This window comes from Zingiber officinale, chromosome 8B (assembly GCF_018446385.1).
Source record: "Zingiber officinale cultivar Zhangliang chromosome 8B, Zo_v1.1, whole genome shotgun sequence".
Classification (NCBI taxonomy): Eukaryota; Viridiplantae; Streptophyta; class Magnoliopsida; order Zingiberales; family Zingiberaceae; genus Zingiber; species Zingiber officinale.
In genome coordinates, this window is record NC_056001.1 from 4,397,304 (window position 1) to 4,418,071 (window position 20,768).

At 34.9% G+C, this 20,768-nt stretch overlaps 1 protein-coding gene across 2 annotated transcripts; it reads left to right on the forward strand.

Moving 5' to 3' along the window:
- Window positions 1-13,543: 13,543 nt before the first annotated feature.
- LOC122017967 lies at window positions 13,544-19,338 on the forward strand. 2 transcript variants are annotated; one of them, XM_042575697.1, is made up of 6 exons: window positions 13,544-13,851; window positions 14,591-16,475; window positions 16,569-16,731; window positions 18,094-18,257; window positions 18,526-18,784; window positions 18,857-19,338. In XM_042575697.1, the coding sequence occupies exons 2-6, from the start codon at window positions 14,641-14,643 to the stop codon at window positions 18,962-18,964; spliced, it is 2,529 nt and encodes an 842-aa protein (XP_042431631.1). In that variant the 5' UTR covers window positions 13,544-13,851; window positions 14,591-14,640; the 3' UTR covers window positions 18,965-19,338. The 2 variants fall into 2 exon arrangements, with proteins under 2 accessions (XP_042431631.1, XP_042431632.1); XM_042575698.1 differs by having other exon boundaries at window positions 14,612-16,475.
- The last annotated feature ends 1,430 nt before the right edge of the window (window positions 19,339-20,768 follow it).

Below are 20,768 nucleotides of genomic sequence, written 5' to 3' on the forward strand. Positions count from 1 at the left end.
CATCATATTCTCTACCTCTATCGCTTCGAATTATTTTAATTTGTTTGTCAAGTTGGTTTTCAACTTCTGTTTTTATAAGTTCTGAACGCCTCTAGGGCTTCGTCTTTACTTCTTAAAAGAAAGACATAACAGAACTTTGTGCAGTCATCGATAAAAGTAATAAAATATTTTTTACCTCCTCTAGTTTGCACAAATTTCAAGTCACATAGATCACTATGTATCAACTCTAGAGGAGTTGTTGTCCTTTCCACCGAATGAAAAGGTAGTTTCGTCATTTTCACTTCCACGCACACTTCACATTTGTGTGTTTTGTCAACATTGACGTTTGGTAATAATTTTAATTTGATGAGACGTTTGAGAGTATTATTATGCACATGTCCGAGTCGATCATGCCATAAATTAAAACACTCAACAACATAGCTGGAAGCATTTATTTTATTACCATCAAAATTTCAGAGTACAGGCATTACAACCATTTTGAATAGACCCTTTTCTAGGTACCCTTTCCTACGAAGACACCATTCTTCGTAAGTACAAAGTTGTCTGACTGGAACACTAGCCTAAATCTGGCCTTGACCAATGCCGCTCCAGAAACTAGGTTCTTACTGATGTTGGAAACATGGAGTACATCAATGAGTGTTAACTCCTTTCTGGACGTCATCTTCAGAACAACCTTTCCGAGTCCAACAATTGGCGACGTCGAGAAGTTACCCATATAGAGCTTCCTGCCATTTATCGGAGTATACTTGGAGAACATCGCCTTATCGGAACAGATATGACGAGTTGCTCCAGTATCAATGAACCACTGCTTCGGGTTGGTATCCACCAAGTTGGTTTCAAATACAACCGCAGTGAGATCCAAGTCCTCAAGAGAGGTTGCGACATGATTCGCAGCATCCTTTGGCCCCTTGGTTGGCTTCTTTGGGCGTCTGCAGTCCTTGGACAGGTGTCCTGCCTTTCCACAGTTGTAGCAGGAGCCTTTGAACTTCTTTGCTTGAGCCTTTTTTTTGAACTGCTTCGGCTTTTTAGCGTTCGGCTCGACCAGGTTGGACATTTTGTCTATAGTCCGCTTGGTTTCTCTGGAGTCGGATAACTTTCGATTATCCTCCTCTATTCGTAGCCTCAGGATCAGGTCTTGCAGCCCCATCTCCTTTTGCTTGTGCTTTAGGTAATTCTTGAAATCCTTCCATGACGGAGGGAGCTTCTCTATTACCGCAGCAACTGCGAATGTCTCGTTCAGCTTCATGCCTTCGGCGTCCAGATCATGCTGTATTAATTGCATATCTTGGACTTGAGATGAGACGCTTTTTGAGCCACCATCTTGAAATCCAGAAATCGACCGACGATGAATTTCTTCAATCCAGCATTTTCGGTCTTGTATTTCTTCTCAAGGGATTCCCACAAAGATTTCGCCGTCTCCAGAGAACAATATACGTTATATAACGTGTTGTCTAAGGCGTTGAGTATATAATTGCGGCACAGAAAATCTCCGTGAGACCATGCATCGCTAGCAGCCTTACTACCTTCCGTAGCGGTTGACGTGTCTTCGTGCAAAAACCGTACAAGGTTTAGCGTTGTTAGATAAAACAGCATCTTCTGCTGCCATCTTTTGAAGTCGGTTCCGGTGAATTTCTCCGGCTTTTCTCCGTGCGGAATGGTTGTCGGAACGACGGTCGGAACAGCCGTCGGTAGCCATATCAGTTTGCACGAAATATCGTTTACGACTGTTATTCTCGGGTAGCTTCTGGAGTATGCAAACTGATCATCGAGGCTAGTGTTCGACACTATTTTCGTAAACAATATTGCTCCGCTACGGTGCTTAACGGATTGTTGCAATTTGTTCCCAAGATACAACGACGACGAACGTCTCGGAATCGTAGCACTCCGACTTCCGAGACCAGCGATCCTTCTAGTAGACTTCTTGGACTCTTGAATGCACAAGATGAGATGAATGCTTGAGGAAGAGAAGAGAGGATTGAGTGAATATTCCATCATCTGGAGGGTTCTATTTATACTGAAAGAAGAGGTTGATTGTCCTTTGGGTGAGTGGATGTGTTCCTTAGGCTGGATCGATCTAGAGCATCCATTCTGAAGGGTTGTAACCCTTCACCAAGTCCACTTCAATCTCATCCATCAGATCTGAGGAGTTGTGACCCTCAGATCCCGCCTATTGTCATCGGCCATCGGATCTGGATCCATTGATTCGATGCTTCAGATCAAGTCTCATCCCAAGCCGTCAGATCGTTACTCTTTGCGATCCAACGCTCTAGTGCGCCTACAAAGCGCCCATTGCGCACGTGGCGGGCTCACAGGTGCGAGCACCTGCTCGCCCTGGGCTAAGGGAGCACCTGTCCTTTTATTTTTTGTGTTAACTCCATTAACACATCTTCATTAATAAGTAGAGAATACACATCGAGAATTTCCGATGTGGGACTATTCTCCTATGCACTTTATTAATGAATAATAAATGTTATTTTGGGCCGACTTTAAACATTAATTTCTCATTCACCCTTAATCGATTTTGAGCAAATTAATAGTCTAAATCTATCTACGCGAATCGTAGATTTCAATTTTGAAGTCAATTACGACTTTCAACAATTGATGGCTTCCTGCCTCAAAATCATTTTGGTCCATTTAAGGCCCCAATATCCAACATTGCGTTCACGCCGTTTGTGCGGATTCTGCTGCACCACTCCGTTCAAGCAATTTGTACTGTCGTATTCACCGACATAGGAAACGTGTGGCTCGCTCTAGTCAGAAAGGCCTCAATTCCTGGGCGAGCGAGAGATTGATAACACCATGCTGACGAAAGAACAATGGACGGTATCGGCTCCCTTCTCATAAAGTTGGATTAGCTTTTATGCTCAGTTTATCTGTGCGAGTAGTGGACTGAAGGAGGAGTGGACAATGATGAAATAAATAAATTTAGGAGCATGGGAAGAGAATAGAACTTGTTTGGATTTTTCAAGTGTCACCCTTACGGTTTCCCAATGAAAAAAATTAATTTAATTTAATATTATACTTATCTTAGTAAAAAAAATTAAGAAAAGTATATTTTTTAACATTGTCAGCCTAAAATATTTATAGAAGGTTATTTGATCGTAGTGTTGTCAATTCTAAGCTATGGGACTAAAAAGAATTATATTTTTTATATAAAACAATCAGATAATGATGAGAAAAACTCATAATAATATGCTGCAGCTGAGTTTCGAACTCTAGATCACAGATTATTGCGCTTGTGGAATTACTAATAAACCTTGGAATTATTTTTAGTGTGAATAAAAAAAAAATATTAACGTAAATTCATTTTAGGCTTCACCAAAATTAGTTAGTAAAGAGGGGAGATTTTTAATAAAATAGTAAGATGATGTAATTTATGATTGAAAAGGGGTATGTATCATTTTTTTTTCTATTTGATAAATTTTAACTCTAAAATCATCCGCTGATGAATTGTGTTTCTCTTTTCTCTTAAAATTTTGATAATGTAAATAATAGAAACTTTTTCACTCCAAAAACTTTTCCTTAATTTCCTTTACACTCTTCAAAGTAAATATTACATAAATTCATGAAATTAATATCATGTGCCAAGACGTAGCACTACTGAGGGCACATGGTTTCGTGACCGAGAGATTTAGGGTTCAATCCTCGAGGTGTCGTTACCTAAGGTTAGTATCTTAGCCATGGTCGCATCTCCTCTGATATTCAAGTTAATCGTGAATAAAAATTTGATTAAATAGAATAAATTCAACTAATCGAATTTTAAAATTTGAAATTTTAATTTTTTTTCCTAAAAAAATCGATTAATACAGTTCACGTTCGATTTAAAATTTTCTTATTTGATTAAATCAAATAAACTAAACCGTTCGATCAAACTGAATTTTTAGACTTTATTTTTTATTTAGACCTTATTTCTTTATATTTTCAGACCAAGACCAAATTTTATTAAACAAAATTGATTTTTTAGATCTTAATGAGACAAATATCGGTTCGGTTAGTTCAATTATCTTTAAAAATTAGATCCGTTCGGTTAGTTAAAAAAATTAATTTAATTTTATTCGATTCGATTTGATCGAATACTCATCTCTAATCACCAGTAAGAGAGGAAGAAAAAAAGAGTTTAGTGAGAAAAAAAGTCACCTCCGCTTACAAGAATAAGAAAATCATCGTGTCTATGATTTACCCCTTATGGTACTTATATAATCATTAGGAAAGCTTCTCCACGTCAAATGCTCCATGCTCCCTCACTTCTTCTCGTATAAGTCAATGAAAAAACTATCTCTGATAACCATTAGTTACTTCCTCATTCATTGATTACCATATATTGAGAGGAAGGCATCGAAGAGATCAAATCCGACATCTACTAGCTATTTCTCCATTTATAGATCGTCGCGTATTAGAAATAAGGCATCTGAAAGACCAAATCTAATATCCACTACTCCTTTACCCAATCAAAATATGTCACATATGTCTAACTAGATGCTTCAAAGTTTGGTAGTTGGTGGAAATTGGTTATGGTACTTGGTGGCAATTGATCTTGGTGCTCGATGGAAATTGGTTCTACTACTCGTTTGAAGTTGTTCCTTGTGCTCAGTAGGAGCTATTCTAGTGATCAATAGGAGCTGATTCTGGTGTTTAATGGAAGTGAATTGTGGTGTTTCGTGAAAGTTATTCCTTGTGCTCAGTAGGAGCTAATCTTGGTGTTTAGTGGAAACTGTCAAATCAGGCATTAAGATTGGGTACTCGGAAAACGATCTGGATACTATAAAATATCCCTCGTTTAAGTCGGATTGGGAAGTGGAATCGTACGAAGTTCGATTAAGTATGAAATTTTTTATTTTCCTACCTTTGCAATATCTCTTCCGTTTTGATTATGCTGACTACTTACTTTCGATGGTCGAAAAATAACTTGGATACCTTCAGATAGATAGAGATTAGACTAACATTTTTAATAATTATGTCTGATATGGTAATAAAGATGGCTCCCCTAAAAAGCAGATCAAAGTAGGGAGGATCAACTAATGTGGAGGTCAAAGTCAAGTAGTCAAAGTCACATGGTCAGACGGACCTTGAACTGCTGACCAATCTAGGTTGGCCGAGTGGGCTTCACATCGCCGGTCGGACAATAAGGGCCAACCGGAACAGGCGTCCTTCGTAACTTGCATACGAGGTTTGAATAGGGGTGTAATCGAGCTGAGCCGAGCCGAACTCTTAGATGTTTGAGTTTGACTCGTTTATAATCGAGCCGAGCTCGAGCTTTATTTAACGAATATATTTATGGCTCACGAGCTTATTCGAGTTTTTATCGTGTCTAAAAGAGGTTAATAAATATAAATAATAAATTTAAATATTTATTAAAAACTAAATTATATATATTTTAAAAATTATAATATTCTTGTTAAAACTTATAATTTTATTCTAATAAATAAATTTAATATATTTATCTATGTGTAAAATTTATAAATTCAATATCAAAACTATTATTTTTTTTATTTAAAAGTTGATTCATGAGCTTAACGAACATGTTCACGAGCTAACGAGCCGAATATTGTGAAACTTGAGTTTGGTTTGTTTATCTTAACGAGCCTCATTAAACGAGCTCAAACGAGCTTTTATCGAATCGAGCTTCGAATAGCTCAGGAGCGGCTTTGCTCATTTACACTCCTAGGTTTGAAGTTAAGTACTAAGTTACCTGGCCCACCGCCCTATCCGATTAGATCTAAGGGCCGATCGGACATATTGCGTCTCCTCGGGAATGGTCGAGTGAATAACGAGTTGTTGACTGTGTTAGTCCTTAGTCGGCCGACAAGAAGGGGTGAATTGACCTAAAAAAGTAAATAGACCTTTCTCGATCTTTTGAACTAATTCAAACAATTGTATACAAAGAAATAATAAACTAATTAATAAAAAAAAAAGACATAGAAATTTACTTGATTTGTAATCAGAATATTACTAATTCAAGACTATTAAAAACTCACTAAAATTCTCCTTCGGGCGGAGTAGCCTCTTACAACGTTGACAACTCACAATTAAAGTTGTAGAATAGAAAAAAAATAGTATACAAGTGAATGTTTGAACTATTGAGATCAGGACTCTATTTATAGTCTATTGGTCAAATCTGACAGTTTACTGACGTGGCAGCTTCGGGCGCATGGGTGTGGATAAAACTTTATCCGCGTTGCAACTGTGCAAAAAGGATCATTTCATCCTGGTCCAGGCGCCCGGATTGTGCTAAACTCGCTCGTTCGAGGCAGGCGCTCTTGAGATGCCCATGGGGCCGAGCGCCCGAACTAGTCTGGGCGCCCGAACAGTCAACATAGTGTTGATTGTCCGTTTTCTTATTCATTCCGACTCCATTCGCTTGGGTGACTTTGGCCATCCAGAATAGGGCTCATCCGAACTCATTTTGCGACCTTCTCCTTGAGCAAGCTTCTGCTCCAGCTTCTCATCTCTTGGAAATGTCGCGCGCTTCCTTCTCATCTGCCATCATACTCTTTTGTAGCACCTCGTCCCTCAAACGCACTGAGCTCATCGACTCTCTCTCATGCCGTCCTTCTCGCTAACTACGTCTTTCGCTCGACTTTTTGTACTCCTAAGTTCCTGCACACTTAGACACAAGACATCAAACATACATAGGACCCAACTTAATTTATTCGACTACATCAAAATTATATCAGGGTACCTACAATCTCCTCATTTTTTATGTGCATCAACCCAAGTTAGAGTTAGGGTATAAAATATAGTTTTAATAAAATGACAAAAAAAATGTACTTTTGCAAACTACAAAATTACAAACATAACCTCCCTCTAAAATTAAGCTCTCATATCTCATTCTCCCCCTTTGATCACAACAAAATAGGGTCAAGAAAAAAAAATAATGAAACTTTTTCTGAGAATTAAGGAAACAGATTTCAAAGTTAAAAAACTTTTACAAAATATTTTTCAAAAAAAAAAAATCAAAATTTTCAAGATTTAAGAATCACATTTGTAAATTTAATTTAAAATAAGTTTAATATTTTGAAAATTTTTTAAAAAAATTCATGAAAGTCAAAAAAAAAAAATATAGTATATGAATATGCAGAAAAATGTTCACAAAAAATTTATAAGTATTTTAGCACAAAGAAATTATTTTCTATAGAAATATAGTTTTTACAAGTTAATTTTTTTTATTTATTTTTATTTAAATAAATCTCCAAAAAAAATTTATCTATTGAGAAGAATTCACAACTAATAAAAAAAATTAAATAAGTTTTCAAGACTTTTTAATTTTAAAAATAAGGTTTTATGTAAATAATCCATAGAAAATTTAGTATTTATTAAAAATATATAAAAAAATATTTTCAAATAGAAATTCAATGATTCTATCATTATAAAAAATTTGGATAAGAATTTCGAATAAAAAGATTATACGAGAAATATTTTAAATAGACATGATTCTTTTCGATATGGAATATTTAAAAATAGTTTTATTAGCAAAAAAATAAGATTGATTTTTTTATTTATTCAAAATATAATGGTAATTCTTTGAAAAAATAGGTTTTTCAAAATACATAACTAAAAAAATTTAAATTTAAAATTATGATTTTTTAATTAAAAAATCATTAAAAAATTTAATCGAAAAAAAATCTTAAAAAATTAATTCTGAGAGATTTTTCATTGAAGCAATTGAAGAAAAAATTTTAGCAATAAATATTAACAGTAAGTAGGAGTGATCGCAGATCGGATTGGTTTGATTATTAGGGTAAAAAATTATTCGGCCCTACTAGATCAGATAATGCAATATCAGGACCTTACATCCGGCCCTATTTTCGACGGTTCTTATGTATCAGATATTGTTTGTCAGTTATTTGGATATCCGATCCTATATCTAATGAAATATAAAATATTAATATAAATATAATAAAAAAACTATTTTAAAATGATAATAGATATTACTCATTACTCGTTGTAGCAGCTAATCGGCAGTAGCTATTACAACGTGGAGCAGTTTATCGGTAGTAGCTGATACAGGTAGTGGTGATTGTGGATCAGGTTGGTTCAGTTATTGAGGTAAAAAAATAATCCGGTCATATTTGACCAAATAATGCAATATTATGACCATACATCCGACCTTATATCGGGTGGTTTTTTTTTTTCAGTTCGGTTTGGGTCGGTGGTCGGTTTGGCGGATTGACTGCTCACCCCTAACAGTAAGCATACAAACTTAATTTTGCAAGTAAAATTAATATTACTAAATATAAAACATGTATGATTATTTATTTATACTAAGCAAGATTTTGGAATTAAATTTTTTTTTTACCAACAGTATTGATAAGAAATTTCGTTGGAACATATTTTTACGATATTTTTCTAATTTGACCCTTATAATATTTAACCAATTTAGGATTCTATAATTTCTTTATGTATTTTGATTAACACACACAAAATTTCTAAATGTTTCAATTTGATCCTTCAATTTTTCATGTTCGTCCTTTAATTTATCATACATTCTAAAAGACATGTATTTGCTAAAATTATTTTTAATTCTAAAATTTATTTTTTTTCAAATTATTATTTTTGGATTTAAGTTTATACAATGATCTAGTCATGGATTTAATACCGGTATATAATTAGTCAGGAATAGTAAATATAACTCATTTATCAGATCTTCTCTCAAGTTTGTTTCTTTCTCTTCGTTGTAGTTTTCTTTTGAGGAGTCTCCCCCTTCATCTATGCTCTCCTCCTGGTGACTTGCCATCAGTGCAAGTCCAACATACTCCTCCAAATTAGATTCTAATGATGACTCATCCCAAGTCGCCTTTAGGGTTTGTTCTGCTTTGACCTTTCTTGTTGTCCTTCTTCTTCAGCTTTTGGCAGTCCTCTTTGATATACCCCTCTTCATTGCAGTTATAATATCTTATCTTCCTTGCTTGTTTTTTTCATGTACTTGATTAAATTTATTAGATCTAAAGAATTTCTTAAATTTCCTTACCATATATGATGATTCATCATCATCGAGGGAAGTGTTGGCATCTCATTCATCCTTCTTGGCTTTTAAGGCACAATGAGACTCGTGAAGTTCAAAAGCTGTAAATAAATCTTCAAGAATACTTGTCTCGAGGTCCTTAAAGATGTAATAAGCATCTACTAAGGCTAACCACTCTTGAGTTCTCAGAAAGACATTAAGTGCGTACCTTAAAGAGTCACGATTTGTTACCTTTTTTCCGAGATTGTTGAGCTGGATGATCGGATCTTTGATCCTTGCATGAAGTTGGGCTAGTTTTTCACCCTTGTTCATCCGGAGGTTTGCCAGTTGGCATCGGAGGATGTCCCGCTTTGCTAGTTTGGCTTCTGAAGTATCTTAGTGAAACTCTAGGAATTTTTTCCAGAGATCTTTGGCGGAGTCGTAGCTTCCGATCTGGCTGACCTCCTTGGGCGGAAGAACACTAAGAAGATAGAACTCTACTTTTCCATTAGCCACAAAGTCGGTTTGTTCCTTCTTCATCCACTTGTACTCTTCTTTCTCAGTTCCGTGCTGATCTGTAGGTGCTACAAAACTATATTTTATAATTAATAAGATTTCAAAATCGGTCTTGAAGAATACCTCTATGCGCTTTTTCCACGTTGCGAAGTCTCCCTCAAATTTCGACAAGTAGATACTGGATCTGGTCATTTCTTTTGTTTCGGATAACGATTAATCCTTTTAAAGCGAACTTGGCTATGATACCACTTGTTAGTCCTCGGCTGACCGATAAAAGGAGGTGAATTGTCCTGAAAAAACAAATAGCCCTTTCTCAAGCTTTTGAAATAATTCAAACACTTATATAAAAAAAAGATAATAAACTAATTAATAATAAAAAAAGGCACAGAAATTTACTTTGTTTGTAATCAGAATATCGCTAATCCAAGATTATTAAAAGCTCACTATAATTTCCCTTCGGGCCGAGTAGACTTTACAACATTGACAGCTCACAATTAAAGTAGTAGAACAGAAAAAGAATTCGTGTACAAGTGATTGTCTGAACTACTAAAATCAGAGTTTTATTTATAGTCTGTTGGTCGAATATGGTCGCTTGCTAACGTGGCAACTCCGGGCGCCTGGAATGGCTCCGTGAGCTTGGGTGCGGATAAAATTTTTTCCATGTCGCAAGGTGCTGAAAGGATAATTTCATCTTAGTCTGGGCACTCGAACTGTGCTGAACTCGCCCGTTCGAGGCAGGCACCCTAGGGTTGCCCATGGGGTTCAGGCGCCCGGACAGTCAACATAGTGTTAAACGTCCGATTTCTCCTCCGTTCAAGTTCCGTTTGCTTGGGTGATTTCGGCTATCTGAAATATGACTCACCCGAACCCATTTTCCGATTTTCTCCTCGAGCAAGCTTCCGCTCCGGCTTCTTATCCCTCGGAAATGTCACGCTTCCTTCTAGTCTACCAGCATACTCTCTCGCAGCACCTTGTCCCTCGGATGCACTGAGTGTGTCGACTCTCTTCAATGTCATCCTTCTCACTAGCTGAGTATTTCGCTCAATTTCCCGTGTCCTTAAATTCCAGCACACTTAGACACAAGGTATCAAACATGCACATGATCTAACTTAACTCGGTTGACTACATCAAAAATATCTCGAGGTTGTTAGGATGTATACTAAAAGCCTAGCTTTTTGGTATGAACATTTATTTTGAAATGAGAATCACATTGATCAAATCTATGTATTTAGTTAAATGCAGTTGTCCATTTAATTTATATTGTAGACAACATAGTGTGTGGTGTCACACAGAAGATCATGTTATCAATTTTGTGTTTCCGCTGCATAATTAGTTTGTGTTCTTTGTATGGATCCTGAAATACCAACACAAGAGGCTATCGATTTTGTATTTCGATTTTGTGTTTCTATTGTGATCTCTATAGTTAAACATAAGCTTACTGTAAGAAGTTTAAATATTCAATTTTTTTGAAAAGCTTTGTCTAGTAAGTGGTGGATGATCTCATACCCAAGAAGGCCGAGTGTCTCTCTATGTTTAATCTGGAAGCCAATATTTGAAATAGATATTTAATCAACTTCTGTAATATGGTTTAACTTTTGAAGAACACAAGGGTTGAACTTGAAGTAAAAATGTTAAGTTCTGTTTTCAATCCAAGGTTAATTTCTGAAGAACAACTTGGATTAAAAATGTTAAGTTTCGTTTGCAATCCAAGTTTAACTTCTGTAGAGCATGCACATGGGTTGTTAGGAAAAGTTCTGTGTTTGTACAAATTTTTGTACAGGGGAAACAGAATGGAATTCCGAGTAGCAGGGGTACCTACAGACTGCATTCTGTGAGGCTGAGTGGGTGATCTTCCAGTCGAGTGGCGGCCGACCGACCTATAGTGAGACTCATATACTTGTCATGTCTTACTCTTTTAGAAGTTTGTGCTAGAGAATATTTCATTGGTAAATCATCTTTTAGAAGTTTTCAGCCTGTCAAATCAAAGAGATTTGTGTGCTCGTTTAAGGAAAGTTGTCAGAAACACTTCATGACATATCCTTTCTTAGGAAAACTCTGGAAAATATGCTAATACTTTGATATGCGTGCATAACGCAATAGTGATACTATAAAAGGGTCCTCATCTAACAACAGAGTTATGCGATACTTCGTATTTACACATGTTCTTTATTATAATTTACTTCTACTACTTTCTTCTTCCGAATCGATTAATGACTTGAATGTTAGTAGTTCAACACCAAAAACTTTTTTCTCTAATCCAATATTAACACTCCCTGTAATATAGGATAACGTGAAATTTTTATCCGGTCATCGTCACAACTACATCCCTATCAAATGCTTTTAGACTTTCCGAACTAGCAACGATATATTAATTAACAAATCTGTCAAACACATCATAATCTTTTTTTTGTTTTCAAAAATCAAACTACATCGGTAACATTTATTGATTGTTTAATGAATCATGTTGTCTTCCCAAATCGTCTGAAGCTTCATGTGTATGCTTCCGGGAGTGGACGTAGCATCATTGTGTCCGTGGATAAAGCCCGGTTAGTGCATCGCAAACTATTTAATAAGTAAATGTAGCTTGGAATTCAATCAGCCTTACAAAATTATATCGATTTTAATCTCGTTTTGTTAAGCCACACTACAACACTAATTATGCTCCCATAAATTAACAACAACATTAGATATATATCTTACTATTTATCTTAGGCCGATGATATTCAAAAGTATAACTTTTTTTTTATCTTTTGGCTAAGATTAATATATATTTTTTATCAGTTTAATATTTAATATAAAAAATTAAATTTACTTTAACTTTAAATAAGATCGAGATAACTTCGGCATAATTCTTGCTATTTAATTAAAAAACTAGACCTTTAATAATTAATTTTGATAAAATCTAAAATTAATACATTATAAAAAGTATTTTTTTTTTTATTTTTTTACTAAGATTAGTATCAATTTAATATTTGATATAAAAAATTAAATTAATTTTTTTGTACGTCCGTTAGTAACTTCAACTTTAGATAAGATTGAGATAAGTAGATAACTTCTGCATAATTTTTGCCGGTTGAAAAATTAATTTTTAAAATATTCATCTATTTCTCTTAATTAATAATATTATTGAAAGAAGGATAAGGAATAATAAAAATTATCATGTATAACTTTAATTAAGAAAGTTAGACTCTTATAATATTTATTTATTACTCTTTATTTTGAATCTTAATTTAGGAAAGACGCCAAACAAGTGTTTTCTCTTCCACTTTGCAAAGAAGCATCTATTCAATTTAGCTGGGGCGTCACATATTTTTTCCTTTGTATTTCCATTTTCCCAAAATATTGTCTTGAACAAGGTGTGAAATTAATTAAGGGCCACTTCATCAGTGCGGTGGTCAAATATTATTTAAAGCATTTTCACCAACTATATATTAACTGTTCTAATTATTTTTAAACCTTGCAAGTAGCAAATCAACATGATTCTCTTCTTATTTAGCCACTTGCCAAACAAGATTGGAAAAAAAAAACTAACCTTATTCCTAGCCCTTTCTCTGTCCACCTACTCCTATGAACTTTACTAACACTCATTTCCACCTTTACAACTTGTCATTAGCAAAAATAATAATTAATAATAATAATAGTTTCAATGGGACGACAGTGACACACTCAACTTTTCTTGACTTAAAATATGAACTCATTCAAGTTCCTTCCTAGTTTTGTCCTATGCATGTGAAAGCCTTTCCTTTCTCTAGTCTGCCACAACCTTGCAACCATTATGAAGGACAAAACGAGCAGTGGCCTCTGGATTAGTGGTGCACTCTTTCCAACTAAGCTGTGTTAGTTAAGTAATGTGTTGGCCTTATTATCTCCTTAATCTCCAAATGGAGCGATTCAGTTGGAAATCCCATGCGACAAATTATGTTAACATCAGGTTAATTATTGTCGAGGTCGACTATTTTGTTTAGAATTGTTTGTTCATTAATTCGAGGGATTAGTATGCTTAAAGCCCAACTAAAACCCGATTAAAACCCAAGCAAGTAAGCCAGCATGCATGCATGCATGGATTTATTCATATGCATGATAAGATGTTGTGCTCTTCCTCCTCTCTCTCTCTCTCTCTCTCTCCCTCCCTCTTTTCTCTCCCACTGCCCGCATAAGAAGAGTCATATGTAGTATTTGGAAAGGAGTACGCGAAGCGGAGAGGAGATTGCTTCCCTGCCCTACTCGATAAAAAGGATCGCCTTTATCGCGTCTCCTCCTCCTCGTCCTCTTCCTCCTACACGCCGCTTCTCTCCCACGTTCCTGCATCACTGCCGCCCCTCTTTGTCCTCTCCTCACGATCCCAATCGCTCGCTCAATTCGGCCCGGCGATGCATCGGCTGCTCGTTTGCCTGGTAACCCCCTTCTTCCGGGCTCCGATCGTCGTGTAGTTTGCTGCTTCAATGTTTTTCTGACCTTATTTTTTTTCGTCGTCTCTTCTTTCTGTTCCGGGTTTGATCTTTTTGTCACAGATGGTTTGCCGATTTGTTTCGGAATGTTGGGTTTTTCCCAACATCCTTTTTTTTTGGGTGTTTTGGTTATGTAAGACGATCGGGGTTGTAAGTCGTGCTGTGATTTATCTGCATTGGGCTTCGATCTTTAGTTGCGAGATATATGCATGAGTTGGTCTGATGGTGGTTATTGTCCGAGCAGTAGTTCTTTCTCGTGTTGCGGTTCATCTGTCCTTTTGCATATACGATTCTTTTTTCAACTAAATAGATGCAGTACAAGTGGGTCGGACTTGACTACATAGATTAAACGAGCTATTTTCTCATCATCTCAATAAAAACAGAGGATAGGAGATTTGATCGTACTCTGAAATTCACCTGTTACCATTTGTTTTCCCCTTTTTGGTTATGCATTTGTTTGCACTTGCTTGATTAGGCACGTGCTTCCTGTTTGTGCTAATAATTCCACACCGCTTTTTCATACCATTTTGGATTCTATGACTTGTGAAGGTTTAGTGACAGTTTCTCGCTTTTGTCCACTGTATCTGTCACAGAAATTTGTATAGTAATTTGTTGAGGCTTCAGGTCTCATTTAAGATTGATTTCTTAGAATGCTTAATGGTATGTATTTGTATGCTTATACTAGTTGGTCGTGTTTATGCATTAGAGAGTTGAAACTCTCTACAGAGAAGGCTGATGTTTGGCACGTATTGTAAGAATCCAAGCCCCTCCTGTTGCAATATGGAGGTAGGAGACTATGATGATTTAGACAAGCTTCTTAGGGAGATACCAAATGCTACCACAGGAAATTATAACAATAGTCTTCCGATTCGTAGCACTGCATTGCTTGGGCGTGAAACAAGTTCCGCATCTCAGCTTAAAAATCATTCTTCTTCAAGTAATTTGCGTGACTCATTCAATACTTTTCAGCCTGCAAAAGGCAATTGTAGCAACTCTTTGATCAAGACACCATTCAGTCAAGATAATTCTCATAACTACTATCAAACATTGGGTGTGAGTGTCAATCAAGATACTCTCAGATTGCCAGACGAACAATCCTTGACATTGGCATTCCAAGATATGAGCTTTAAGGATATAACTTCAATCAAGTCAGACAATCTACATTTGGAAGGCAATCAAGTGTCAGTTAATCACTCTTTGCCACTGGATCCAAATTATTCAGCACACTTAAAAAACCTCTTTTCTGGACCTTCATTGACCAACAGTCCAATTCTTGTGCCACATGTTGTGCCCAGGGAAGGGCATTCGTCCAATCTGGTATCGGAAGATTACACTATTTTTCACATAAATTTTGAACCCAATATACACAATAGAGCTTTTGCAGATAATGATCCAATCTCCTTTGAGCGCAATTGTCATCATCCAATGAATGTGTTAGGTGATCACACAGCAGAGTGGCGAGACTTCCCAAATTGCTCTTCTTCCATGTCTGTAAATCCTGGAATCCACTCCTTTTCAATGCCTAATGTTCCTATGCAGGGGCTTGAGTTTCCAGCTTCACAACTCCAGCAGCAATGCCACAGGGACAGGGATTTGTCATGCTCAGATAGTATCCGTCATCAGCAACTAAGTCAATCTAGTATGCAGTGTTACAATGTGGGGTATGATAGAACCTATAGAAGTAATCTTGAGTGTCATCGTCAATGTCAAGATGGACATTCAGAAAGAGGAGCAAACATGGAAACTGGGCTTTTGTCTGGCAATGAGCCACTACCAGGAGTTTACATGCCCATTCCTCTTCAAGCTGGACATGGTAGTTTAGATCCTTGTCAAAATGTTAATATGGTCAATGGAAGAAATAATCAGTTGAATCCTTCTTTACTTAGAAGTGGTAACCTTGGTAGATACCATCTTAATGGATATTCTGGTAAGTGTGACAGCTTTATGCTTCCAAACGGGATGAAAGAACCATCATGTTTTCTATATAGTGATGGCATAAGTTCCAATGGACATGGAGTTCTGGGCAGATTTGGTGAACAAAAATTTCCTGAAAATTTTCTAATAAAATTACATGGAGGGAGTTCATCTCTATTTTCTGAATCTAGTTCTAGTGGATGTAGTCAATTGACCCAATTTACTGACAATAGTAGGAGGTATATGCCTAATACTAAGATGAGCTGCATATTTCAGAATAACCGTGCTCTAAACTTGGATATTCCAAAAATCGAAGGTTCCTTTCTTGATAATTCCAATCAGAAAATGAAATCTTCATCGCTGCATTTAAGAAGTAATTCATTAGACAATATCATTGATCAGTTGCATTTGTTAGCTAAGGATCAGAATCACTGCCGCTCCTTGCAGAGCATATTTGATAAAGTAAAACAAGAAGATTTTGATAAGATATTTCTTGCAGTCATCGACCATGTTGTTGAGCTAATGACAGATCAGTTTGGAAATTATTTTCTTCAGAAGCTTGTTGAGGTTTGTAAACAGCATCAAATAACACACCTGATTTTTAAAATTTCCCTTAGTGATGGCGAACTCCTTCGAATATCCTGCAATCAACATGGGTATGAGTCTTTTTTTTGTTTTTCTGTAATTGATTCTGTAATCATAGATTCTCCATTGTGTGTCAATTTCTTTTCATTTTTTGACAATTGTAGAACTCGTGTTGTACAAAAGATAATGGAAACTATGACAAACGAAGAGCAATACTCTATGATTGTTTCAGCTCTTAAACCTGATATTGTCTCTCTGATAAAGAACACCAATGGTAGTCATGTTGCACAACGTTGTTTGGAATACCTTTCACCAAGATTCAGAGAGGTAAACAAATTCTCTCTCTCTCTCTCTCTCTTGCGTGTCTGCTCTTTTCTTCCCTCTCACTACCACTTTTTAATTGTAATCTGACTGGTTTATCTTTCTTATCAGTAATGTTAAAGACTCATATTTACAAATTTAGAGTAGACACAAAACAAAATGGGCATGTCCAAAGATGCCAATATATTCTTTTGTTGGATAAGTTGGATCACTTAGAGTAGAAGGCATGAGGAGTAGGGGGAGATCAATGTTAATTAAAAATTAAAAGTATAACCTCAAATGGTTGAATGAACACAACTTGTGTTGTTATTGTTGTACAGAAGATACAAAATACTATGAACATGCAATGCAGTCTCACAAACTACGTATTAAATGTGATATACACAATGTTCAACTATCATATTGCAACTAATTACAGGTCATGACTTCTCACTCATATTAACTTGGAAATCAAGAAAATAAATCAAAATCTAATAGAAAGATTTGTTGATTAGAAAAAGAATTCACTTGTCAAGATATATTTATATGATAAACAAGTGCAAACTTAACAAAAATTAATAATAATTTACCATATTGAAAATGATAGTGTTTAATTTCTGTAATTTATTTGAGGTGATAATCATGGGTCATCCAAGATTCTGTCGTTTACACATCCATTAGCCAATCATTCCTGTTTAACAGGTTGGATTGCACTGCTTTCTGCCTATCCAAAGTCTGAAACCAACTTATGGAGATGCTTACTTTGTAGTTATGACTATATATATTTCCAATCTGTATTAGGTACTGATAATTTTTCTGTTATCGAAGAACCAAATACAGTTTTTGTGGTAGATTAGGGCATTAGTATCTGTATTTATTCCTTTGCTGGTTAGTTTTGAAGCTTTTAATTATCCAAGAAAACTTATGTTGTTCAAGTTCTGTTAATTTTAATGTATTTGAAAATATGCCAAAAAATTTCTTCATATTTTATAGTTCTCTTGGAATTTGTCTCCTAGCCACTTGATAGAGGAAGAATCAATCTTTGCTGATACAGTTGCATTGTCTCTTGGCCTGCAGAATTTTAATTGGATACATATGTTATGCATTTGTTTATCCATCTAGTACCTAGTTCATCTTCTGCATGTGCCCAATTTTGTTTGGTGACTAACTAAAGTTCAAAGGTTCTGTAATATTTTAAATGTTTTCCCAATATATAGCTTAAACCTCCATTTGCATAGCTATCAATTTAAATGTATTTGAATCCTTTGGAGAAGTAGCATAGGCGCTTCCTTTTTTTTTCTAATGTGAAGCAAATTTCAATTTAACTAGTTGTCAATTCTTATTGTTCACTTTTTGTTTACTTAAATATTGAGACTTGTCTCCTTGTAGTTCCTTTTTGAACCTGCAATTGCTAACTGCATTGAACTAGCAAGAGATCGTCAAGGTTGTTGTGTGCTTCAGAAATGCTTGAGTGAGTTGGATGGTGGGCAGCAAATCCAATTAGTTTCCAAGCTTGCTTCTCAAGCTTGCACCCTTTCAGAAGATCCTTATGGGTATAATTGCATTTACTTTCATTTATTTATTTTTCTTTTCTTTTCTTTGAATACTTTTGAAAGTATGATGCTCTTGTGCATACCTTAATGTTTTTTTGTCTATGATTTTCTGTATATGAGCAAGAATCTTGTTTTTGCCCCTAGATCCAGAAATTGCTGCAAAATCTTGTATCATTTGAGCCAGATTTTTTTTTTTTTAGAACTACATAATTGCTAAATAGATAAGCAAATTATGGATCATATTCTTTAACTTCTAAATCATTTGTAGGAACTATGTGGTACAATTCATCCTTGGCCGAAGGATCCCATGGGCAACTACCAAGATATTGGACCAACTGGAGGGTCATTTTCATAGCTTATCTATTCAGAAATATAGTAGCAATGTCGTGGAGAGGTGCCTGAAATATGCAGGGGCTGAAAGACGTGCTGCTATCATTAACGAGTTGGTTAGCCATCCTCGTTTCATTGAGATTGTACAAGATCGCTTCGGGAATTTTGTGATTCAATCTGCATACAAAGAATGCAAGGTTGAGCTTCGTTAACTTGATTTACGAGAATCTTAACTTTTTGCGACTTAAAAATGTATTTTTCTTAATCAGGGGCCAATTCAAGCTGCTTTGAGTAATGCAATTCGCCGGCATGAATCTGTGCTCCGCCTTAATCCTTATGGTAAAAAAGTGCTCTCCGGTACCTGTTATGGTAAATAACTTGTATCATTCCGCCGGCCACCATCCTGATTTGGTTAACATTTTTGCAACAGACCTAGAAACAATTTTTGCAATTAGTGTATATGATATGTAACACAGAAAGCAGTTCCAGAGACTCCAGAATCAACTGCGAAATCATGGAAACATCGCTCTTTAGTGTAGCAGCAAGCAAGTTTGATAATATTTCGTTTTAATTAAAACATGTTTTATAGAGGTTTCACTACTATTTATCACCGGTGGGCAGGAGAGAGCTATATTTTGTTGTCCATTTTCCTGATGATCAGTCTTCACCTTGTAGTACTTTTTTTTTAATCTTTCTTTGTAAACTCTCTTAGTTGCATATAATATGATTAATATATAGATTTTTCTTGAAATTAAATTGAGTTCAAGTAATTGTGTTGTGCTTAGGAAACTAGATAAGAGGTCTGATAGGTGGTAAAAGTGAATCTAATCTTATATTTGGTTGATATGAATAGAATTAAAATTTAAGAATGAAATTAAAAAAATTTAGGTATTGATGAAATTCATCTTCTTCTTAGTTTTGATGAGAATGAGAATTAAATTTTAGATGAAAATATCTTAATATATATTTTTATTTTTTTTTATATTACTTTCTCTCTACTTATTCTCGTTGATTATATTTTCTCTCTTCTCATTTTATCATCATATTTTCTTTTTCATTATATTTTATCTCTCTCATGATACTTTCTTTCTTTTTATTTTATTTATCATATTTTCTCTTTTCCCATCCTCTTTCATCACATTATCTTCATTTTTTCTCATCACATTTTTTCTCTCATCATATTTTATTTCTCCTCAATTTCTCTCATCATATGTTTTTTCTCATTTTCTTTCATTACACTTTCTCCCATTAATTCTTTCTTATCATACTTTCTTTATTATCATATTTTCTCTCTCTTCATCCTCTTTCATCATGTCCTCTCCTATCATACTCTCTTTCTCCATTTTCTCTTATCACACTTTTTCTTTCTTCATTTTTTCATGATATTTTTTTTTCTCATTATAGTTTTCTCTCATCATATTTTTTTCTCACATTCAACTTTCTCTCATATCTATTTTTTCTCTTATTTTTCTTTAAAAGTAAAAAAAAAAATTTAATTTATTTTGTTAAAAAATATTCAACTAACTAAATATTTTTTTTAAAAAAATAATATTCATATTTATATCTATTCTCATTTTATAATATTATAATTCTTATTCTCATTCCAATGGTTAGAATAGAACTAAATATCACATAAGTCTATTTTGTGACATATTTATGGAACTCATTAAAAAAAAAGAGTTAATACTAATTCTCACAAAAGCATTACATCTGTAAATATGCATAACTAAATAGAACAAAACAATCGTTTATATTTGACTTATTTATTGCAAAAATTAGAAATTCCAAATTTGTTCCTATATGTCGTTTAATGAACACAGGCGACTTGCTAAAGAGAAAGTTTTAATTGAAAAACACGAGAATGAACTTCATTTTTCGCTATATAATTTGTCAGGTGAAAATATTTGAATCGCAACCAAAAACAATGACGAGGCCGAATCCTCTAGTTCATTTTTAATGAATTAGGAAATAGTCCATAATATAATTATGATTAAATTATAGTTAGGGTTGTAAATAAGTCGAGCCGAGTTGAATTTTAGGGTGTTCAAATTTATTTTATAAGGTAATCAAGCCGAGCTTAAAATGAACCAAGCTTTTGAAATGAGTGTTCAAGCTCGACTTAATTTATTTTTTTATGAGCTTGAGCTTGTTTGAAACTTGACTTGAACTTGGTTCGTTTAG